Source organism: Haliotis asinina, chromosome 8 (genome assembly GCF_037392515.1).
Source record: "Haliotis asinina isolate JCU_RB_2024 chromosome 8, JCU_Hal_asi_v2, whole genome shotgun sequence".
In the NCBI taxonomy this organism is placed as follows: domain Eukaryota; kingdom Metazoa; phylum Mollusca; class Gastropoda; order Lepetellida; family Haliotidae; genus Haliotis; species Haliotis asinina.
In genome coordinates this window covers 18,259,542-18,286,238 of record NC_090287.1, presented here as the reverse complement: position 1 = coordinate 18,286,238, position 26,697 = coordinate 18,259,542, and the positions used below count along the sequence as shown (strand labels likewise).

Sequence of the window (26,697 nt, the reverse complement as noted above, 5' to 3'; positions counted from 1 at the left end):
CTAGATCAGGGTCTAGAAATGATTATAGTAACTGTAACAAAAAAATCCGTGAAGAGTTTACATTTCTTTAACAATACCATAGTCCACTTCCTCGTCTCCTTAGGCAGTGATGTAACACGTGATTCAAGATAAGGCCGTGATAGAGTCTACCCTACATTTCTCGTGTCCTCGGGTTCGTAACCTGGAAAAGTACTTGTAACGACACGATAAACTCAAAACGTGATTTCGTCACCACCAGTTATCAACACTGGCAGATTTCTTGTCTATTTTGAATCTGGTGAAGGATTAATTATTAATAGAAAGTTATCCAATAGTGCAGCTTTAAATCAAGCTCTTCTCCAATCGAAACTGGTCGGTATCGCAACGTCTGTTCGCTTCGCTGCATGACATCGGTAGTGCGATGCGGACAGATTGTTTTGATCTGTTTTAGCCTTGATTGACCCCCCCTGGAACTGTCAGTGCCTTGGTCGATGGCGAGGGACCCCACGGAATCGTGTGGCACCCCCGGGAGTAGAGTTGGTGCCCACTGATGTCCTCTAAGACCGAGAAAGGGGACGGGTAAGATCGCGACTCGCCTTCATCTTGCCATATCACTGCGTCGCTTTTGACAGTACTAGTCAGTAGTTTCGGGCGGACACGCATGACAAGCCCCTAAGACTTGGTGTCACCCTGATAACAGTAAAATTTATGGTATATTGCAGGCACAGGGACACAGACATTGATCAGGGGGAGGGCATGTCCGTGGTCCATGATCGCGTCCATACACGGTAAGTTTGTTTACACTAACCCACTCACACTAAAGCGCGCCATTTTTGGGATTCCGGTAAACGCATGCTCCTTCCTTCCCACGTGGGACGTGAAGCACGCGAGGTGTACGCGACACCAGTTCTTAATTACCGACTCCCTGCTCGTTATGTAACCGAACGATACAAAGTGGTACAAAGTGGAACGAAACACGCCATTACCCCCGCCATGTGTAGCCTGACATACAGAACTAACGCAATGTTAAACTTGTGGTGACCTATAAAGAAATAGTTGTATATGTGACGTAATAATCAACAATAAACAAAAATCACTGCCTCAGATGTGCAGTTCTTGGATAGTCAGTAGTAATACAGTATTCTAAGATGTTACATTATTGAAGCATGAAATTTGCCTGATCAAACAACAATGTATACATATTGTATTACATGGGGATACACTTACAGTCACCAGGAGGGGTGTTGTGACCTTTAGGTAGGTAATTATGAAATATGGGGACGACTGATATTGTTTTTATCTCCCACCTACAATGCTAGTGACAATTGTAAACATCCAGTATCTAGTTGTTAGTGTAAGTACAAATGTATGTGTACTTAATGTGAAATTAGTACTGTTCATAGTGATGATCATGTACATTTCTTGTAGTAATGGAGTACATATTATCATTAAACATGAATTGAAACCTTTGAATGTGATTAACATGCAACACTGAATTTTACCTGAAATTTAGGAAAAAAGCTCCAGCCTAACCTAGCTAAATACCATTTATTTTGAATTTCATTTGCTGCCTGATTTAGCGTTATTATATTAAACTTAGCATAGATGTAACACATGGCATATTTCATAATATCATGAGTAATGTATGTTCTCGTATATCTTATCTGTGATGATACAGATGATCTGATATCTGCACAATCATGATGAAATGACATTTTATCCAAATTACTTCTTTGTTTTGTTGATACAGAGAATTATGTCATACTGGCTTGTGATATATTAATGAAGGAAACATAAGTTCACAAGGAGTAATTGGGGCATTCTATTGATTAGGTGCTTGATCTCATGCTCAAGATGTGGGTTCCAGTCACCACATGAATACATGTGTGCAGTCGATTTCAGGTGCCCCCAGCTGTGACATTTTTGAATGTTGCTGAAAGTGATGAAATACCTTATTCATACACTCACTCATTAAGTACATAATATCTAAAGTGCTGTGACAAATTTATACAAACCTTAAAGTCTTTAATGTTTTGAAAACATATGGGCAATCTGGGGGGCCTTATAAATAACCTTGGTGTGTTCCCACCTTTTTGGAGCATTGTTATGCATTTTTACATATTTAAGGGACGACACAAATCATTTATTGTATCTACATATATCACAGACTTTAAGAAGGACAGATACTAGTACACTCTGTTATTAGGTATTGCCAATGAAATTACTGGATTTTAATCTTATATCGATTCAAACTTAAAATGATCATTAAGGAGTACATTGACTTTGTGACCAAACTTTCATGTGTACATTTGAGACTGAATGCTACAATTTGATTATTTGATTACACTTGAAATCAGTTTCAGTTCATAGTTGTTTTATGAAAAGAATATGCATTGGAATGCATCTTATGTTAATGCTTTTGCTAGATTTGTTCTTGCGGGGAAACTTAATATTGTTTCAGTTGGGTTTTTTTTCCTTTAAATTACAAATGATATCATAACCGAGCTAGTATCAAACTCATAGATAACATATTGTTACTTGTTTGGTATTTTAATAAAAAAGGCATTTGGATTTTTTCTACAGCCCCTTGGATGTGCTAATAAATGTTGTTGTATCCATTGTCAATTTTTATGTGTACTGGATGCAGGAATTTGTGTCGTGTAAATCTCTGTTTACATGACTGCTAACCTGTCTCTAACAGTCACTTACATGTGACAGAGCGTTGCATGGGTAACATTTGGTGTCGCCAGATTGTGAAGTGATGTGTTTTTACCCAATGAACAGTTACCATCTGTACATCTTCTTACTGAAGACATTGTCAACGAGTGGGGTTCGAGGATTGTGAAGGTTACAGTGACATGGCTCCTGGTCCACTCTAACTTAGGACATCTTTCTCTGAGGTAAAGCAAAACCCATTGGTGCATAGTTCTGTGGGTGTAACAATCCAGTGTGTGTGACTGATATACAATACCTAGTGTCACAACATAGTGTGACATGAGGTCACTATATACTACATGGTGTGATATAAGGTAGATGTTTACAACATAGTGTAATATGAGGTCACTATATAATCTATCGTGTGATATAAGGTTGTTGTTTACAACATAGTATAATATGAGGTAACTATATGATATATGGTATGATATAAGGTTGTTGTTTACAACATAGTATAATATGAGGTCACTACATACTATATGGTGTGATTTATGGTTCATGTTTACAACATAGTGTGATATGAGGTCACTATATAATATATGGTGTGATATAAGGTTGATGATTACAACATAGTGTGATATAAGGTCACTATACTATATGGTGTGATATAAGGTTGATGTTTGCAACATAGTGTGATATGAGGTCACTATATAATATATGGTGTGATATAAGGTTGATGATTACAACATAGTGTGATATAAGGTCACTATTACTTTATAGTGTGAAGGTTGCAGTGTTCGATCACTGGCAGTTTCATATCAAACGGTGCTAAAATATGGCACTTGCTGGTCTCTGCCTGGTGTTCAGCATTAACGGGTACATAAAGGAATGGTAGGTTTGGAGTCAGTATATGTCTGAGTGGGGTATTCATGTGTAAATGGTATCTCTGTGAGGAGACACTATAAAACTGGCTGTAGTCTGTGCTAGTACAAGCAGTCACACCTACACATGCATGCACATTGTCATATGAGTGAAATATTTGTAAGCGCGACATTCACTCCATCTCATGTAGTGTGATTTATGTACTGTTAACAACATAGTGATAGGATGTCACTTAGTACTTGTAGTGTGATATAAGGTTACTGTTTATATCACTGTGTGATATGAGGTCACTATTCATATTGTGAAATATGGTTACTGTTTAGAACATTGTGTGATATGAGGTGGCTATTTATATTGTGAAATAAGGTTACTGTTTAGAACATTGTGTGATATAACATCACTATTTACTTTATATATAGTATGATGTGAGATCATTGTGTCATATGTATTGTAATATTAGGATCACAGTTTTTCAACATCATGTCACATATGGTCACTGCTATGTTGTGTGACTTTAGCTCACCATTTGATGCTTGGTGTATAAATAAGGGTTGCTAAAGCACAGCCAGTCTAAAAGACAGCATTCGACTGATAGTATTCAAATTTGTTTGTAGCATTAAAGATACTTTGTCCTGCATTTGAGAAGATACGTGTTTGCCACATGTGTGGCAGAGTCAACTTTGTATATAGTCAACTTTGTGTATAAAAGTGTTTCTGCTGACTACACATTGTAATATGAGGGACGCCATTATGTACAGTTGTGGATCTGGGTCTGCCTATGATGCAGGTTTGTGTTGTACATCCCTTTATTGTATCAGGTGTGCTGAAGAGGTATGTTGTTTGTAGACATGGAGACACAGGTACCGATACCTTGAAGTGTATTGTTTGGCTGGAAAATCTTTACTGCGATCTAATGGAAATCAAATATTATTTGACAATCCAAAGGCTTTAAAGTGAATATGTATGTGTGAAATAAGTCATGTCTATGATTCTGCAGTAATTTTAGTAGCTTGATTCTACTTTAATATTCTTGTTTTAGCTTCTGTCAGCAGTTAATCATTTTGATACTTTTTGTCTTCTTATCTTGAAAAGTGGGTAATTTATTTTAAAACAGTTTCAAAAGTATTTCAGTCATAGCATGATCAGATAAGTATGTTACATACACAAATATATTTTACTGAGGCCAGACCAATTTTATGTCTTGATTTACATATATTTACCCTCAGAAAACCTAAACACAGGAGGGAAAAATGAAAAAAAATATAAATAAAATTGCAAGTCAAAGTTATGTTCCTTCTAAATGCTAAAAGTATTTGACTGTGGGAAATATATGAAGTGGAGGGCAAAAAAAAATTTTTAAAGAAGTTTTCTTGGAAGCTTTTTGAGGGGGCCAATAAGAACATCAGGATTTAATTTTTTGAGCATGGAAAGTTTTCTTATTCTTGAGAAAATATGACCAGCTGATCCGTAAAACATGAAATAAAATTGGTCTGGCCTTAGTTACCCTTTTAACTCTTTATCCAGATAATGCTGATTATGGTCACGACACAAACAGTGTTTTGGTTCCTGCAAGGTCAAGGTAGTCATAATATTAAGGTACAAATACGACCAACAATGCCAGATAATGTTTCTAGTGCAGATACTTTCCAGCATGGGTCAGACATGTGACAAGCTGTAGGTGTGTTCATGTTGAGTTCACTTTCGAAGATAGATACATGATATCTTTGCTTTTCGGGACAAAATAAGGTTACTGGGTGTGTTTGTACTGGTTTAGTGGTGCATGAATTTATGTTAACAGTGAAGTGTATACCAAGTTTTGTCAAAGTGTGTCACCATGATGTGTAGAAAAAGCTTGAGGTGGTGCAGGTCTGCTGTGCTTACTACAGAATTAATGTGTAATGAGAGTGTGTGTGAGGGAGGGAGTGAGTTTGGTTTTACGCCTCTTGCGGCTATATTTCAGCAATGTTATGGCAGGGGACACCAGAAGTATAGAGAAAGTCGTTGCTGCTTTGACATATTTTTTAATAAGTGACGAATGAATGAATGAATGAAGGAAGGAATGGACTGAACTTGTAGTACCCAAACTGGAGCAAATATTACTTATTTCTGTTCAAGCTCATGCATGTAGCAGCTATAAAAATTCCAAGTCCCATGCTGGGATTTAAACCACAAACCCAGGCTGAAGTCGGACGCCTTGTCCACATGACCAAAGAGGTTATCTCCCTTAGCAAGCTGACATGGTAAGTGTGTCATCTGTGGGAGAACTCCAAACCCTGCTACACTGACAAGGTAAGGATGTCATCTGTGGGATGACTCCATTGCCTGCTACAATGACAAGGTTAGGATGACGTCTGTGGGATGATTTGACGTTCTGCTACACTGACAAGGTAAGGATGTCATCTGTGGGATGACTCCCACACCCTGCTACGCTGACAAGGCTAGGATGTCATCTATGGGATGACTCCACCTCCTGCTACACTGACAAGGTTAGGATGTCATCTGTGGGATGACTCCATTCCCTGCTACAGTGACAAGGTTAGGATGTCATCTGTGGGATGACTCCATTCCCTGCTACACTGACAAGGTTAGGATGTCATCTGTGGGGTGACTCCACTTCCTGCTACACTGACAAGGTTAGGATGTCATCTGTGGGGTGACTCCATTCCCTGCTACACTGACAAGGTTAGGATGTCATCTGTGGGATGACTCCATTCCCTGCTACACTGACAAGGTCAGGATGTCATCTGTGGGTGACTCCATTCCCTGCTACACTGACAAGGTTAGGATGTCATCTGTGGGATGACTCCATTCCCTGCTACACTGACAAGGTAAGGATGTCATCTGTGGGGTGACTCCACTTCCTGCTACACTGACAAGGTAAGGATGTCATCTGTGGGATGACTCCACCTCCTGCTACAGTGACAAGGTTAGGATGTCATCTGTGGGATGATTTGACGTTCTGCTACACTGACAAGGTTAGGATGTCATCTGTGGGATGATTTGACGTTCTGCTACACTGACAAGGTTAGGATGTCATCTGTGGGATGATTTGACGTTCTGCTACACTGACAAGGTTAGGATGTCATCTGTGGGATGACTCCATTCCCTGCTACACTGACAAGGTTAGGATGTCATCTGTGGGGTGACTCCACTTCCTGTTACACTGACAAGATCAGGATGTCATCTGTGGGGTGACTCCACTTCCTGTTACACTAACAAGATCAGATTGTCATCTGTGGGTGACTCCATTCCCTGCTACACTGACAAGGTTAGGATGTCATCTGTGGGATGACTCCATTCCCTGCTACACTGACAAGGTAAGGATGTCATCTGTGGGGTGACTCCACTTCCTGCTACACTGACAAGGTTAGGATGTCATCTGTGGGATGACTCCACCTCCTGCTACAGTGACAAGGTTAAGATGTCATCTGTGGGATGATTTGACGTTCTGCTACACTGACAAGGTTAGGATGTCATCTGTGGGATGATTTGACGTTCTGCTACACTGACAAGGTAAGGATGTCATCTGTGGGATGATTTGACGTTCTGCTACACTGACAAGGTTAGGATGTCATCTGTGGGATGACTCCATTCCCTGCTACACTGACAAGGTTAGGATGTCATCTGTGGGGTGACTCCACTTCCTGTTACACTGACAAGATCAGGATGTCATCTGTGGGGTGACTCCACTTCCTGTTACACTAACAAGATCAGATTGTCATCTGTGGGTGACTCCACTTCTTGCTACACTGACAAGGTAAGGATGTCATCTGTGGGATGACTCCACACCCTGCTACAGTGACAAGGTAAGGATGTCATCTGTGGGATGACTCCACACCCTGCTACAGTGACAAGGTGAGGATGTCATCTATGTCATAACTCCATGCGCTGCCACAATCACACACACATGCAGTCATGCAAACACACCCATCTGTTATGGAAGTTCATGAGAGGACTGCTCAGTGAAGGCAGAGATATCACATTGTATTGTGCATGTGTATCGTCAGCAGGTGTATGCTCTACATTAAACTTTGTGTTTGAACTATTGAACTGAAACTTTATTTATGCTCAGTGTCGGTGACTGACTGTGATTAAGGATAGGCTCAGGCAGCATCAACTAAGCAAAGGTGCATGAGATATGCAGCCAAATATCTCATTATGCTTCAAAGGACTCAATATCATTTTGACAATGTTGTTCATAACTGTGAAACAAAGTTTTATCATCTATCATGTAGTCATATATATGTGGTTCTTGATATGATAGCTGACAGTGATATGTTTTTTATTCATGCAGCAATATAAATTGCCAGAAAAGTTGAAACATTGTTGCATTCCAGTGGACTGTTTTGGTATTTGCAGAAAATACTGGGGGAAATAACATCATATGATTCTATGATTGCCTGCTGTTAATGTGTAAATAAGAAAACAGAACTAACAGTGGATAACAGAGTTTTACCTGGACTGATAAACCTAGGGTTCCAAGTATCCTTGCAGGCAATACGAGGTTCTTATGATGAAACGGTTTAGAGAACTGGATACTTTGATAGTTTCTTTACAGCCAGGAATGAATCATTGATCATGTGGACTGATGGGTGAAATGATGCAGAAACAACCAAACACTTAGCTAATTCATAGAATTTGTGGGTACAGTGAATGCTCTCTGGACGCAGTGAATATTTTTCTGTATCCATTCTCTACATTTGAGTGTATAGGATGCACATTAGTATGTCAGATGAAACCTTGGGATAACATGTTCCGGCTATTTGCAATTAGACATATTACAGTCAAGTTCTTATGAGTCTAGTGTTGGCATCTCGATTATTATGCATAACTCATAGTACCTGTTGGTTGCAACCATTTTTTCTACCATCATAGACATATATCTATGACTCGAATACATCAGTAAGTCGAATTTATTACTTGCTCCCCAGCATTTTGACTCATCAGGATTTGACTGTGTTTGGTTTTGAGGAATTGAGATTTTTTCAAATAATATTGATAAATAATGATAAAATTGCATGATAAAAAAAAATCAGTGAAAAAACAGAGTATGACATAAAAACTTAGATTGTTGCTGTTTTTGTTTTTGTTTGAGGAAATATTTGTTGTGATGGTTGAGATATCAGTCTTTGCCAGTTGGATATGATGACAATGATCAACCATGCTGGTGAGCCTGACTGATTAAATGCCTCTTAGATACCTTAGTGAATGTTTGGGAGTAAACAGAATATCCTCTATCCATGTCTTGCTCTCTGTCAGAGTTAACACAGTTAAGTCCAAACAGTTAATGAAAATACGAATAGACTGGGGAAATATTATCTTATTGGAAAAATGTAGCTTCATTTGACAGAGGTTGCTTGAGTTTGACAGTATTTTGAGTATGAATAGACACAATCGTTTCTTGTCAATAATGATTGAAAATCCCGTAGCATAAATGCTTTATATTGATGCAAATTTGCAGCTGAATGTTGATATTGCACCCATAATTTAATGTGACATCATTGATTTTTATATGAGGTCCTGTTTTCTTGTGAATGACTTGTCAGTAGAAGGTACTTGAAAAAACCCATAAGAGTGTTAAGTCCAGGAGTCAGAGCCTGGCTACATGCAATAGGTATTTGGCACCATTGTGTGAGCTGTAGTTTACTGTGGGCTGCTCTCTTGGAGAGGGACACCCACATTACCAAAGGAGAACTGTTCTTGATACTGAATTACATGAGGGACAATCCGTTGAATGAAGTAAGTGTCATCCCAAGTGGCACTCCTCCCACAGCATTGCAAAGAGTCAAGGGAGATAACTTTTCATTGTACATTGGTGGCTTTGTAAATGCGTTTAATTGTTTCAAGGTGAGTATATGATGAGATCAGGTTTTGTTGACGTGTGTTCTACAGATATCCTTTTAAAGTATTCGTTCTTCTATACCCTCATTGAGAGCAATGTGTGCTCCCTGGGTTTGCTGGGCAGTGGGGTAGCCTAATGGTTAAAGCATTCACTTATTACCCCAAAGACCCAGGTTCGATTCCCTGCATTGGTACAATGTTAAGTCCATTTCTTGATATTGCTGGAATATTGCTAAAGGCAGTGTAAAACTAAATTCTTTAATTCACTCTGTGTTTGTGTTGAATTATCTTTTGCCAGTTTGGTTTTACGGAGTTTATTTTGCTGCTCTTCTCACTACTCCATACCATCATGATTTCTTTCTGTCTGTATGTTATATTTCTCTCAAAGGCATTGTGTGTTGTTATTTTTCAGTGGTCACCAGTCGAATGCTCAGTCTCAATTGTTTGCCACCGCTGGTTGTTCACCTGCGTCCTACAAGGATGCCTGGATCTTTGACATGGCCAACCCAGCCAAGCATAGGTGGGTCCACACTTTCATTGTGTGCAGATAGCAGCAGTGTCCATAACTACTAGTATTGGCAGACATAGTCATGGCCAGGGGCCCGTTTCACGAAACTCTCGTAAGCCTAAGATCTCGTAACTTTTCTCGTAGCATCCATATCTCCTGTGTTACAGTATAGGAGGTACAATGGCTACGAGAAAACTTACGAGATCTTAGGCTTACGAGCGTTTTGTGAAACGGGCCCCTGGTTTGTTTAAGATGTTTCTGCATTGAAAGAAACGGTATAAAACCACTCAATCACTCATTCACTCACTCACCAATACATGGTGAAACTGACTGTTTTTTCCTTAAAGGTAAAGTTAGTGGTGCAATGCCCATTTCCGATGTACCCTCCTGTGATATTGCCGGCATATTGTTTCCAGTGGCATTAAGCCTCACACTCACTCACTCACTCACTCACTCACTCACTCACCCACCATCTCAATCACTCACTCACTCACTCACTCACTCAGCGCATTGCATCTATAAAGGTGATTCCTAGTGTCCATGTTAAGGCTGATGTGCCAGGTACTGTGACACACTGACTAATTCTCTGATACCGCCTGCCTGTATCGATCCGTCACACACAGATGAAAATATTGAGGTTTGCAGCAGTCAGTTAAGGCTCTTTAAGTGGTTAAACTCCAAGTGTGCCTTGAATTAACAAAGAGCAGAAAATTCAATTTCTGGAGATTGTCCCCTCGTCGTAGCATCTATCTTGAAGTGGTGGCAGGAGTAATCAGCCGAGATCGGGTTGCCTGGTTACCTCTATATTCCTGCTAATCTTTTGGATCCATTGTTAACTCCTTTGTAGAGTGTGTGACCCATGTTTGACATTTTTTGGGCGACTGCATGAAAATTTCAAAAGGTTAACTGGGATGTTCTCTGAATATTGGGTTATCAAGGTCAGGGTCAATAAACTACTTCCCGATTAATAACTGCATGCAGTTCTATTCCATAGGAGGATGATGTGTCTCCTTGGACAAATTTCAAGATCATCATTGCTGAAATAAAATTTTAATGCTTTCTGGGATGAGATAAAAGAAAGTTTTCAAAGAACCATTGTATGTTATGATTGTCATTCAGAATCATGTCGATAAATGAAGTGAACAGAAAGTGATCATTATGATGAAAGTCGTGCAGGTTTTGATGAGAATATTTGAGCGGCCAGTTTTTATTCTGGAGGGGCACTGGTATTTTTTATGGAAACTTGATATTTTCAGCCATAAATGAAAAAATAGATATGTTATAATATAAACTTTGCAGCTGAATACATACTGTTTAAACATATCTTTTGACTATGTCTTTTTGACGGATTCTTTTCAGTATTGTGTGAATTTTTCAAGAAAACACACATAGAGACAGGCACAGACACGTGTGCAGGTACACAAAATGTCTAATGGTTGATCTCTGAGATCTACACTAAGTAAACTTAGGTTTACAAATGTGACAAAAGAGATATAACAAAGACAAAAAAAACAAAATGACATTATTACTGCAGAATATTGTATGTTTTACAATTAGGTGAAATGAAAAATATGTGTGATTTTATCTCTGCTGTTCTTAAGAGATGGTAAATAAAGTCTTTATTGTACCAAAAATAACGATATATCATATATCATTCAGTATTGTTTTGCAGTCTGTGACGCTTTGACCTATAACTTGGAGCAGTTTAATCAGGAAGTTGAAATTACAGAATAGAAATTCAGCCTCCTACATTGACTTTTAGGCCAGTTATTGAAGAATGGACAGCCTGACATATGTTTGACATATATTGATCTTAAAAAATCGGATTGCTAGCATAGTTTGGAAATGTCATGGGTGGCAGAACAGCTGAAATGTTTATGAAGATAACCAGTTTTATGTTTCCCTGTGCAACAAGATTTTGTTAGTCTGATTGTTATTTAAAGCTACACATAGCAATATTACAACTATGTGATGGACCAGATGATCCAGTGATAAACGTAATGAGCAGAAATCTATGCAGTTAGGATATTATGAAATGCTTGAATCAAGTCAGCAATCCTGACCATCCAAACCTGTTAATTGCTCTATACAGGTATAGGTTGATGAAACCAAGGCCAAGGTTTTCAAAGCTCTCTTAGCACTAAAATAGTCATAAGTTAATGTTAGTGTTTGGTACTTACGACTGTCTTAGCACTAAGAGAGCATTGAATGTCTAGGCCTAGGATACTGTAACAGTATCACCCATGAAGATCTAGGTTAGATCTTCAGCAACCCATGTTTGCTGAGTTGGTGACATGCTGCACAGTGAGATGATCTTCATGCCAGTGATCACTGGATCGTCTGTTCCACACTTCATATTTTACAAACTGCCACCAAAAAGCTGGAATATTTGCTGGTGTTAATCAACAAACAATATAAACACAACAGAATCAGTGTTACTAAATCTGGTCATATTCTTCTTTCTTTTCCCCTATTTCAAATGCAATACATAATGTACTGATTTATATCAAACTATCCCCAAATGGTTGAAATTGTAAATATTTAGATGTAAATATTCCCCAAGTGAATAAAAAGCAATATTGCCCCTAGTCATATGGACATTTTCACCTATTTAACAGGGATTATTAATGGTAAAGACAGGTTCTTGATGGCACCAGGTACCATGTGGCATCAACATACTGTGAACATTTGCTTCCAGGAGGGAATATAAAACATCCATTTCAAGTGATGATAAATGTGCTGTGGGTGTAGACTGCTGTCAGCCATTAAAACCCAGGTTTGGCTTGACATTTATGATACTAGGGTTACCGAGTGAGAATGTCCATGCCCTGTATTGCAGAGACACTGAAACAGTGACCTTGAAACAACTGCAGTAGCCTGTGGATGCCTTATCAGTAATGTTAAGGATTTGCCGGCCTTGAAAAATGAAATCATAATGTTTTGCACTTTTTCAGTTTTTGGTGTCTTTTGATTTCTAATGAATTTCAATTGAAAATTTGATCATTTTGCGGAAAATGATGTCAAATGCAATTTGTTATTTTTACCTGGTCCATGCATTCCTGAATTTTTCAGATAAACAATTGATTAGACTTTGGGTTTATGACAGGTGCCCCCAGTGGGACTGGACACACTTACCTTTTAGCAAACGCCTGATATCATCACTAATCACATGCTCTGTCCCACATGCCTATATCTATCTATCTGCGGCCTGGAATCTAATCTACAAATTTCCTATTTCTTACGGATGGACAAGTGGTGTCTATTTTACTGCAGTTTTTTGAAAGTCTGACCGTATTTCTCGCTTCTACGACAATGATATAACATCTCATTGCATGCCCTCCTCAGAGACATTTATGGTTAATGGCTAAAATGAAAAATTGTTTGATATTCATATACTGGCTAACATCTAGAATGAACATATTTTACAGAAAATTCTTCATAGAATAAAATAAGAATGAACTTGGTGCTCATGTTCAGAAACTGCAGTAGGCTGCCAGTTGTTGTGAACTTACATGGGATGCACTGGACATGTTTGTTGCTCCTTTCTTAATCTGGAAAGACATATTTTCCTGTTGCTTTACAAAAGAGAGAAGAAGAAAAAGGCACAAAAATACAAACAGATAAAATGACATTTTTACTGCAAATTATCATCAGCTGTTTTACAATTGGTAAACAAGCCGGGTGAAATTTTATCTCAGCCATCCATAAGAGATGTTAAATAGTCTTTATTGTACCCAAAATAAAAGGAATCCAACATCAGAACGCTTTTGCCAGCTTTACAAAATTCACATTAGAGCGCAACTTTCAAAAGCTATACAGAACTCGTTTTGAAATGGTGACTTCCTTTCCTGCCTATACGTTGAAATATGTTCAACGAAAGTTCACAATTCAAAATAGGAAAATTTTTATAAAACAGCATTCTGGAAAGTCTATTAGATGGTTGATAATGTGTCAAATACTTCTTCATGACTACAGTGTCTCTTGGGTGTTAAAAAGTGACTTTAAATTTAAACTCACTCACTCTTGGGTTTTAATGTTATCCCACTGATGCGAGGTAGACAATGATTTTGACAGAATCAGATTTACACTCCATGATTGTCTTTCAGAATACCACATGTTAACCTTTCAAATTTGCATGATTAGTGAATGCGTTTTGACTGTCTCTTTCCTGATGTGGTAAGCGAGTGAGTTTAATTTAGGTCACGTTGATCTGGTGAAGGACACTCTGATTGGTCGGATGAAAGCTCATTGTAACATAGCACACAATAGCATGTCTTCAGACGTCTGTTCAGCAGTATTTAGGGTAAAGATTCTATTTTGATGGGATTGATCTTGCTATGGATGAAAATTTTACAAAGGAATTTTCATTTCTTCAGTCACATTGTCATGATGGTTTGTACACAAATTAATCTATCTCCGAGACCCTAGCGTATAAATTATTCAAAGAAATGTGTTTTGGCAAGTCTAGATTGCCTCAGCTTCAATAAATGCATTCTCCTGGGCACCATTTGAATATTGCTTGTTGTTTGTAGATATAACAGTTTATTTCTGGGACTAAATACTTGTCAAATCAGAAATGAAGACTGTAGGTTATGCACTGTACTCATGTGGAGAAATAGAACTTAAACCGCTGGCTTTATGTGATCACACTATAACTCACTAAGCAGCCTTCTGCACCAGTTGCCTTTTGAATCATGGCTCTGTATTCTCAGTGTTTTATATTTTGACAAAAAGGCTTCTGTCCATTTTTTCCAACCTTCTGAAAGACTGGAACCTGTTTGTCTTCCATCTATTGACTGTGGCTAGGCATTAATGAATTCTACACTAAAGTTACTTTCTTATTGTCATCTTTGTGAACATATAAGCAGATCTGGTTGTCATTTCTTACTGCGGGTCATGCAGATTACATGTGAATTAGATGCTCACAATGGCTGTCTCGTACTGATAAAATAATTCCATTGACGGGCATCCTAAATTTCCCATGAAGGATCTTGCTGATCTGTGATAGCTAAGCCTCAAAGGTTTCTGTTTTGTTTGCTGTGTCTTACATATGGAAATATATAAGGGTGACATTTTATTTAAAGTCCATTCTTCCAACTTCTCCTAACTAAACAGTAACAGCCAAAGGATCGAGTGTAAAAATTAAGGCTAACCAGCTTCAGTGCCATAGAGAATAGTGATGTCATTTCATTATGATGTCATGGTAATCAATGACATCACAATGGCCTACAAAGAATTTGTTTTCATTGTTGCAGTAACTCTAAGGAAACCCTAGGGTATGCTGACCCCATATTTATTTGCAAGTGCTGATTGGTGGTCTTGTTGATAGTGTGGTGCTGGAAAGGGATTGTTATCTCCACTCACAACTTACTTCTGTCTTTAGCTATTTTTCTTAACAGTAATCCGTTAAATGTTTTCATTTTCCCAAATTCACACATTACCCATTAAGTTGTATGCAGGGTCCTTTGATGTGCTTCACCATATCTATCATGTAAGTTGGAGAATTCCCCCTGACAATGCCTGTTTGAAATATGAAGGCTCATTTATCACCGAGGAAACTGTCAGCAGGATTGTAATGCATCTAAAACTATGGTAAGCAGAATATATTTTTATGATTGAGTGAGCAGTTATGGTTTTAATCTGTGTTTCATCAAGCAAAATCATGATGGTGACACTAGAAATGGTCTTTACACATTGTACATATATGGAAAATCATCATGCTCCAGCTTTAGCAACCCCTTCCTGTGCTGAACTGCAAAAAAATTTGAAATACTGAAAAACATAAATGCATTATTACCTTTTTCAATATTTCAAATTTCAAAACTAACCCAGCCTCACATTAATTTTATTTATGCCCTTGTTGAGCTATTTGTTTAAGGCATCTGTTTAATGTCAACAGATGTGATGTAGTTGTTTGAATTGTGGATGGTAGAGCTTATCACAGTGGTTTTCATTGTCTGTACATACAAAGGACAATAAAATCATGTGATGGCACATGTTTGGTAGATAAATTGATTGACTATCTTGTAATATATTTTTTAAACCTTAAACAACTAAACTTGCTGGATATTAACTGCCATTTAAATAAAATTGACACATGTTGTTGATGTCATAACTTATTCACAAGACAGTCCAAGAAGTCTTCAGCCAAACAGTTTTGTTTAGTGGACAAAAATCAGCACTTTTCATTCATATTTCCTATGAATAAATTCCTCGTATGAATTATTGTGACATTTTGTCCTTTGTGCCAAATATTTTGATTTAAATTCATTGTTTTTCGGCAAATTATCTCCAAGATGTGATTTGCTTGAATATTCATCACTGGAAAATGAGAGCAATTATTTTGCTTCATTAGTCCATATGTTGGGGGTAAATCCAAGCAGATCAAAGTGACTTAATAAAACTGTGAGCAGTTAACCCCCAAAGTTGGCAAAGGGAACTACAGGGTTAAATTGACTAGCTCTTAATAATAATCAATGAATGATTTGTTGTGTAGCTAGGCTGACTGACCGTTGGGAGGGGAAAATCCAATTAACCCAAGAGGCGTCTCTCTTTGGCAGTGATGATTACTTTCTACAGAAAATAACCACTGATGACATCGTGTGATTTAATAATGATAGGGACAAGCCTGTCGCTCAACTTCTTATGTCCTCGATGTCCCTAGAGCCGCAGCGGCCTCCGAACAAATTCACGTCTTTGTGTGTGAAATTAGTTTATCAACATACAAACTATCTGAATAATCTAATTACTCAATTATTGAAATAGAGTGGAAATAAATTACCAGCTTGTTAGAGACCATACTAATCTAATCAGGAGCTGAAAATGAAGTGAACGCTCCAACCCTTCTGTTTCTAGTGTGGTAATGGAGTGAAATACAGATAGATATTGTGGAGAATATGGCAGCATTTATTCTGAGTAATGGCATCACTTGATTAGGGCTTAGGTCGAAAATACTTCCCAACACTTAAATTTGTGAATTAAGTTGGAAACCGAACACTAATCAAGTGTTGTTGGATCTTGGAGTCATCCGAGGCAAATTTATCACATGGTTGACCGGAGGGATTTTGTCCATAAGCATATAAGTTAAGAGCGGAAGGGAATGTCATTTTGGGGAAGACGGTTTATGTTGTGTTGATGGTAAGCAGGTCAGAATTGTCTGTCAAGCAGAGCGGTGGTACCGAGAATGTTTCATGTGTTGGCCAACTGCACTGTTTCTGCTCATTTTGAACCCAAATTTCAACATTCCTGGTGAGTTCTGTTTAAATTGGTTTATATGAATTGATTAGTTTGAAATATGGGTTTATTTGAAAATAAATCTCAGAGCCATTACAGCATGTATTGTCATTGCTAATGATCATGTTGCTTTGATGCTGATTGTACTTGACTGCCATTTTTGGTTCTATTTAATCTTGATGTTTTCATTAGTTTTGATGCTTTGGAAATATAAGTAAGAACTAATAGTTGTCTTGTTAATATGTCATAAATCTGAAATGGTTTGAGCAAGTCCCTGTTTGTAAATTTAAATTCTATTTTATTTTGATAATTTGCAGAAATTTTCACTAGATGAACTAAAATTAAACAATAATGACTTTGCAAGTCTTGATGTTTTTCATTATTTGCGATGGTTTGGTCTTTAGTCCATGTTTGCAAATTTAAATTCGTAAATTACAGAAACTTTCATTGGCATGACCAGTATAAAAATGGTAATGGGCTCGGTCAGTATTTGGTTTTAGGCATCATGTTGTTTGCTTTCATATGAGTAGGAGTGGGAATCAGTGCAGGGGTTTAAAAATATTTTGAAAAGCCACTTGCCACAGGGCAAGTGACTTCAAGAAAGTAACTTGTGCTGAGTAATTTTCCACATGCCATGATTTTATGACACAGTGAGTGATGTTAATGTTTACTGGGCTATATATCGAAGAGTGATAATTTGACTCTCTACTAGCTCTATTTTATTATTATTGCGAATTTAATGGCTTCATTATTGGCAGATAGGAAATTAAATCCAAGATTATTTGCAGTAGTAGAGATTATCTAGTAGTCCTTGGACAAGTAAGCTACCATTATTACATTGCCCGAAATGAAAACTGACTTGTGCTGGGCGTCGGGCAATAGGATTTTTTAACCCCTGCAGTGTAATGATAAGATAATTACTGTTTTTACTGCACAAGTACATAGAGGCAGCAGTGATTACAAATTATAGTACTGATATAACAAAAGTCGAAACTGAGTATAAACTGGGCTGATCCATCATATGTTTTGAACTGAACATTTTTACCTTTTTTTGGTTCATCTTTAGCATGGTAATCTCAATAAATATAAAGGTTCCATGCCATAATTATTTCATGTTGATATTTTTAGATTTGTTTCCATTAAATCTTGATGTTCATAGATTTGTATCAATATGGTATTAATATTCCTAGATTTGATCAGTGCAGTCAGTTATCGGCGTGTTAATGTACACATCGTGTTCTGCAGGTATTTAAGCCAGTATTGCTTGTGTGGTTTGAAGCCCTTCATACACACATGTATATATGTATACTAGGTCTTGAAGGTGTATTAGTGAGTTAAGTTTTACGCCGCTTTTAGCAATATTCCAGCAATATCACAGCGGGGGACACCAGAAAATGGGCTTCACACTTTGTACCCATGTGGGGAATTGAACCCGGGTCTTCGGCTTGACGAGCGAACGCCTTAACCACTGCGCGACCCCACCGCCCCTAAAGGTGTATTAAATGATAATAAATTTATGATAACATGTATAATTGTATGTGATCGTGAGAGATGAAGAATTTTGTGGTTGATTAAGACAGTAAATGTTTTAAATGTTTTAGGCAGCACAACAATAGTTATTGTACGAATAGTTTAGTGTGATGAGAGGAGATGTACAAAATCTTGTCATGAATGTTTTGGTGTCTATAATGTCAGATTCAGGAATTAATGTCTTAAAATTAAAATTTGCAATGTTTATCTCATTTTAGGTAAGTTTCTTTAAAGCTGCGATATGCCAAATACCCCTATTAAGATCTGCCTCTGTTTTGAGCATCATGAGAACTTGAATAATAAGACCAGGCAAGATGGCACTTTTGAGAAAAACATTCAAATTGTGTGCTTCATTTTAGTGACTTGAACATTTAACTAATAGAGAAAAATGAGGAGAATCCTCAAGAGGTAATTCAAAGAGAAGCTCAATGCTTTTTTTCTGTTTTTGAATGTTGATTAAACTGATTTTTTTTTTTTATCATGCATATATCACTTTTTCTCAAAGTTTAGTTCAGAGAAGTGGAATGATTAATTTTTTAATAACTTTTGTCCTTAGGCCAAACCAATTTTATTTCTTGTTTAACAGGGCTGTCGGTCGTATTTTTGTCAAGAAAATTAAAACTTGATTTTCCCAGCTCAGAAAATATAATGCTACTGTTAATGTGACGTAACTGAAATACTCTTGAAATCAGTGTGAAACCTGAACTCAACTAATTTTGGGTTAAAATATACAAGCCAAAAGAATTAACATGAAAACTCGTTTTTGCTTCTACTTGTGATTTTTATTTTCATTCCCTTTCCCCTGCCCTTTGGTTTCCTGAAGACAGAATCCATAAAACAAGAAATATAATTGCACAAGGGCATGACTTGGTCTCAGCACTTGACCATGGTCAAGTTATTGCTTCAGTATTTGTGATAGCCATATAACTGAATTATTGACTGTATAAGAATATTTTAAAATAATTGTTGAGGCATCTGGTGTATAAGTAACTATGTGTGCATTTTGAAAGCCACTGTCACTGAAGTAGACTGAAACTAGTGCTGTCATGACAAATTTTTCACTTGAGTGACATATTAATGTTATACTTTAATGTTAAACAGTATTAATCTGTACATGCATTACAATGTCGTGTTTGTATGTGCAAAGATAAATAAAGGCTGATATATGAGTCTGTGTTTGCATGTGTGTGTATGTCTGTGTGTTTGCACAAATCTAAATATTAATTGAATGCTTATGAATGAATGTGTATTACATGTGTATGCATGTCTCTGTCTGTCTGTCTGTTTATCTATGTACGAGCACTTGTGCAAAGATTAATATGGGCTTATTTATATGAAGCTTGCATGTGTTCTGCGCATGTGTGCCTGCAAACGTGTGTGCATGCATATGTGTGTGTCGTAGAAATACGTAAACATTTTTTGAAACTAGAATGTTTTTCTGTGGCGTCTTATGGCTGTACGAGGTTGGCCTGATCCATCATGGCTACTTCCGGGGATTGTAAGAACAGAGACGATTGTGTTGTGCTCTGTCATCTAGCTGTGCGTAAACTTCTTGATGCACAGCATGTCATGGAGGTAGGAAATGAACTGAAGATCAACATGCATACAGACAGTCTTAAACCTAGTGTGAAAAATGATCTGAGCAAAAATGTCTCCATGTTTTCTTGACTGAGTAAACATGGGGTTAAAGTGCTGTATAACTGGTGGACAGCTGACTGAAGTTTCATGTGGTTTTTGTGACATGCTCATCCTTCTTATGTTAATGAATTGTTTATTGGCCAGAGAAGTAACAGAACCAGTAATCTGGGAAAGTTAGAAGAAGTGGAGTTCATGGCTTCTGCTGAATGCTGGGAAACCAGTGTTCATGTTTTTTATAGGTTTCAAATGTTGTGTTATTGGTGATGTTATCACACATTGTGTGATGTATTAATAGAGTGTGTGATGTATGAATACAGTGTCACATGAATTCTTACAGTGTGATGTATTAATACAGTGTGTGATGTATGAATACAGTGTTGGGTGAATTCATACAGTGTGATGTATGAATACAGTGGCAGGTGAATTCATACAGTATGATGTATTAGTACATTGTGTGATGTATGAATACAGTGTAGCTTTGTGTGATGTGTTACTACATCATGTGGTGTATTCATGCACCATGTGATGTACCCATACATTGTGTGATGTATACATCATGTGATGTGCCCATACATTGTGTAGTGTATTCATGCACCATGTGATGTACCCATATATTGTGTGATGTATTCATGCATCATGTGATGTACCCATACGTTGTGTTATGTATTTCAAGCTGTATCAGTTCATACTGTATGTGATGTAATTACACATGTATGTAAGCATTGTGTAATGCCCTCATAAAGTGTGAGATGTGTTTCAGCAGCGTGATGATGTATCCATTCCTCATGAGAGATACACCATGCATTGTGTAATATATGCATACCTCATGTAATATATCCCTTGCATTGTGTAATATACCCAGTGCATTGTGTAATATACCCAGTGCATTGTGTAATATACCCAGTGCATTGTGTAATATACCCAGTGCATTGTGTAATATACCCAGTGCATTGTGTAATATACCCAGTGCATTGTGTAATATACCCAGTGCATTGTGTAATATACCCAGTGCATTGTGTAATATACCCAGTGCATTGTGTAATATACCCAGTGCATTGTGTAATATACCCAGTGCATTGTGTAATATACCCAGTGCATTGTGTAATATACCCAGTGCATTGTGTAATATACCCAGTGCATTGTGTAATATACCCAGTGCATTGTGTAATATACCCAGTGCATTGTGTAATATACCCAGTGCATTGTGTAATATACCCAGTGCATTGTGTAATATACCCAGTGCATTGTGTAATATACCCAGTGCATTGTGTGATGTATCCATGATTCATGTAATATACCCCACGCATTGTGTGATGTACCTATGCCTCATGTGATGTACTCCATGCATTGGATGATGTATGCATGCATTGTGTGATGTACCTATGCCTCATGTGATGTACTCCATGCATTGGATGATGTATCCATGCATTGTGGGATGTACCTATGCCTCATGTGATGTACTCCATGCATTGTGTGATGTACCTATGCCTCATGTGATGTACTCCATGCATTGTGTGATGTACCTATGCCTCATGTGATGTACTCCATGCATTGTGTGATGTACCTATGCCTCATGTGATGTACTCCATGCATTGTGTGATGTACCTATGCCTCATGTGATGTACTCCATGCATTGTGTGATGTACCTATGCCTCATGTGATGTACTCCATGCATTGTGTGATGTACCTATGCCTCATGTGATGTACTCCATGCATTGATTGCTGTATCCATGCATTGCATGATGTGTTCATGCATTGTGGGATGTACCCTATGCATTGTGGGATGTACCCTATGCATTGTGGGACGTACCTATGCCTCATGTGATGTACTCCATGCATTGGATGATGTATGCATGCATTGTGGGACGTACCCTATGCATTGTGGGACGTACCTATACCTCATGTGATATACTCCATGCATTGGATGATGTATGCATGCATTGATGTACCCCATGCATTGTGTGATGTACCTATGCCTCATGTGATGTACTCCATGCATTGATTGCTGTATCCATGCATTGCATGATGTGTTCATGCATTGTGGGATGTACCCTATGCATTGTGGGATGTACCCTATGCATTGTGGGACGTACCTATGCCTCATGTGATATACTCCATGCATTGGATGATGTATGCATGCATTGTGGGATGTACCCTATGCATTGTGGGATGTACCTATACCTCATGTGATATACTCCATGCATTGGATGATGTATGCATGCATTGATGTACCCCATGCATTGTGTGATGTACCTATGCCTCATGTGATGTACTCCATGCATTGATTGCTGTATCCATGCATTGCATGATGTGTGCATGCATTGTGGGATGTACCCTATGCATTGTGGGATGTACCCTATGCATTGTGGGATGTACCCTATGCATTGTGGGACGTACCTATACCTCATGTGATATACTCCATGCATTGGATGATGTATGCATGCATTGATGTACCCCATGCATTGTGTGATGTATGTATGCATGGTGTGATGTATACATGCAGTATGATGATGTATTTTATAAATGCAGTGTGTGTATCATCTCTTCATACAAGGACAGAATATGCCTTCCTTTAGTTTATTTCAAATGCAGCATGTGAAACTTCAACATAAAGTTCAAGCTTGTCATTATTTGCCTATCTTACTGAGAGAAGGGTTGTTAAAAACAAATTCATTAATGTGTATAGGTTTTATGCAGAGAGTCCCATTTCATTAAGCATTCTCAGATGGGAACTCCTCAGTATGGATGCATTTTGGTGCAAGTCTAACAGAGAGAGATTTGTTTTGAATCTAAATGTTGATGAACATCCTGTACAAAGTAAACCTTGATTTAGAATACTTTGAAAATGCTTTGATATTGATAAAAATGTTCACTTCAACTAACATCACAGAATTAGTGTGGTCAGTGATGTAGAGCCTTTACTGGGGTGATGCAACAAAACTTGCCCCTCAACATTTCTCACTAAATTCAGATTTCGATTTTGTTATCTTGCATTTAAAAACTTATCATCAAATGTGATAATGTTATTTGAATGTGTGTTCCAAACACATGAAATAATACTGCACTGATCACATCACTTTCACATCACACAGACCACATTACAAAACCAAAAAACATTGCATTATGTCAGAGACCATATACCGATATATGAAGCTGACATGCTATGGTATAACTCACTCACTCACTCACTCACTCACTCACTCACTCACTCCTTTGTAAATGATGAACAGCAGGGTCCTATCTGAAAATGTCATCCACATTATGTTTGGCAATGATATGATTTGGCATAAATGATTGATGAACATCTTTTCACATTGATGTTTTTAAAAGTTGAATGTTCAAATAAAAACTTAAAAAAATCAAACAGTTTTCTTGCAAATATTGCTTCTATGGGTTATGTTCATTGAATTCATTCAAACAAAAACCTTAGTTGAGATCACCGTTGGTCATAATGCCGTCCTTTTTCTCCAAATTGAATTTCTTGAATGTCTATTGCATGGTAAGTTGCTAGTATGTGTACTGCATATGTCACTTAATTTTCTCAGTAAGGATGAAAGGGATGGGTTATGTCATAATAAGTGTATCATTGTTATTGAAGGATAAAAAGGTGGACACACAAGTGACCCAGACAGTTATCATGAATGGACAATCTTTTTTCATTTTCCGAAAGGTTGCATTGCCTTTCCTTCTTGCGCGCTCGCTCACTGCCAAATAATCCGAGAGCCACTTAGCTCACTGATTGATTAAAAAGCAAATCCCATCCATATGAGAACCATCAATCACATTTCTCTAGTCCAAGGATCAACTTGATTTCTCGATGCCAGTTGGATAGGAAATTTATTCATAGGTACCTCATGCCTGTAAATTGTTGACTGTGGCTCTTTCTCCTCATCCATCAAATCTAGAGAGAGACCCGGTTGAGATGCTGACTGACTGGATCTAAACATGGAATACACATAGTATACAGCAATGCTGGCTGGCTGTACCTAGACATGCTATACACATAATATACAGCAATACTAGCTGGCTGGATCTAAACATGGAATATGAAGCATTATTATTCATCCGTGGAAGATAATGCAGAGTAATATTTTTATGGAATATTGTGCTAGAGTAATACTGCTTGAAGTATGATGTCATAATGGTTTACAGTTATGATGTCACAATTATAATATTTCAGCCACAGTGGTGTTAGACCTTGCATGACTAATGTGGAAAGCTGAGAGTAGCCACAGTGTGGGCCATTTCTATCAAAATATGTTGGAATGTAATAAACAGAATACATGTACTAAACTCGTTTCCGTTAAGTACCATTTTTATTAAGCTTGTGAAAGATTAAGTATTACATGGCAGCCATTTTGTATACTTTATATATCAGCACAGCTGATGATGTAGATCTAAACATTCAAGACACAAAGTACTCAGTGATATTGACTCCGGATCTAAACATATATTGCACAGAGTATGTACCACATTTGGCAACTCTCTGGATTGAAACATGTAGCAAACTTAGTGTACAACTTTCTGAATCTAAACATGTAATATGCAACATATACCACATTTGGCAGCTCTCGTGACAGAAATATGTAACAGGCAAAGTGTACAGTATTTTCACATCTGTCCAAATCTACACATGCAATATGCAGAGTATACAACTTTTTCATCTCCATGGATTGAAATATGTAACAACACAGTGCGTGTTTTGCATCTGTCTGAATGTAAATGTGATACCAGAGTATACAACTTCTAGCAGCTGTCTGGATTGAAACAAGGAATACCCTTTTGATACAACTTTTTGCGTATTTATGGATCTAATCATGTGATACACAGAGTAAGCAACATTTAGCATGTAATAAATCATATTATACAACATTTAACAACTGGCTGGATCAGAAGATGTAGTACATAGAGCATACAATCTACAGCAACTGGATGAATCTAAAATAGTCTGAGCAGAGTATACAACTTTTTGTCATCAGTCTCAGTCTAAACATGTAACACAGATAGTGTACTACATTTGGCAACTGTCTGGATCTACCTTTCAGTCTTGGGTACAGTTACACCCAAGTATAATGCACACACACCCCATAGAGGAGTGAGGATTTTGGAAATAAATAATTAGACATGTGTCTTGTCTAAGAAGGAACTACATAATATCCTTTCAGTGAATTCAGGTATTAATGAATCTGTATTAACAAACTTAGTCAATAAAAAAAATAGACTTTGAACAAAACATTCCAAAATATAGTTTTTGGACAAGTCACCATCATCAAAATTGGAAATTCACCAATCAGGTTAAGAGTTATGGCTACTGTAATTCTCTTCCTTTCTTGTGTCAGTATTGTTAACTTTTGATACAATAACAATCCTGGATGATGAAGACAATCTTACATCAGCAACATTGTTGTTACATTATTGTTACATTGTAATTGAGCTATTTCAAACAAGAAGCCACATTTGACCGTGCAATATCACAGCAGGGGTCATTGGAAAATTTGATCACAATATGTTGTACATGGCTGAAGTATGGATTCAAACGATTGAATCCCTTTGTTTCATTATTTGGTCTGTTACTATGTAAATTGGTCATATTTTTTCATGGAAATAAAATCCACATGTGTAACAGTTAATAGCTATATAGGGCTTACTACAAAATACTATATATCTATTTGTGATTTATTTTGTCTGTTTTAGCATTGAGTGTTAATAAACATTGAGGTAACTTGTTTTCAAATAACTTAAACCCTTATTAACAAGGTATTGTTACAGAAATGAATTTATTTGACCAGGGAGAAATTGTAATTTGCCAGAATTAAAGTACACAAGAAACATCATACTCATCGATCACTGACTCACTGGTCTGCAGCAGATGTTTTTCATAAACTTGTTACATTCGAAGATAAATCCAAGCTTTGATTATATAAAGTCTTACGAGTATCTGTTTGGTTATCAAGGCAGTGTATAGTTGTGAAAATTTTAATGTTTATGCAAATTATAAATCTCCACGTATAGACAAATATTTGTTGAAAAACTAAGTATGGTTTTGGTGAAAACAATGAGAAATGTTGCATTCAAATCTAAATATCTACGAATATTTGTTGAAATACTAAATATTGTTTTGTTAAAAATATCAAACTTGTTTTCATTTTATGTACAATATAATGGTATCATGTTTTGTTTGCTGATATTTGGCTGAAATACAAATAAATGGAATGTTTTAAAATAAAGAGAATTGTTTGTGCAAGGATGGGGTGAAGACAGCTTGAACTGAACTGACACTCACTAAACACTAAAGAAGTTCCCATGAACATGTGTCCTTAAATGCTACCATTGATCTTGTTGAGAATTGATGATGTGAAACAACTAGCAGGTATCATCAGAACTTTATTATTGAATTACTTGAAACACAAACAACAGCCTTCGTAAAGAGA

General features: G+C 37.3%; 1 protein-coding gene across 1 annotated transcript in view; it reads left to right on the top strand.

Annotated features, from left to right (window-relative positions):
* Positions 1-352: 352 nt before the first annotated feature.
* LOC137294075 (protein trachealess-like) overlaps positions 353-26,697 on the top strand; it is a 67,756-nt gene continuing 41,411 nt past the window's right edge. Inside the window, exons 1-3 of the mRNA XM_067825009.1 lie at positions 353-558; positions 702-767; positions 9,770-9,877. Coding sequence (XP_067681110.1) covers positions 530-558; positions 702-767; positions 9,770-9,877 — 203 coding nt within the window. The 5' untranslated portion in view covers positions 353-529. The remainder of the gene's footprint in view (positions 559-701; positions 768-9,769; positions 9,878-26,697) is intronic.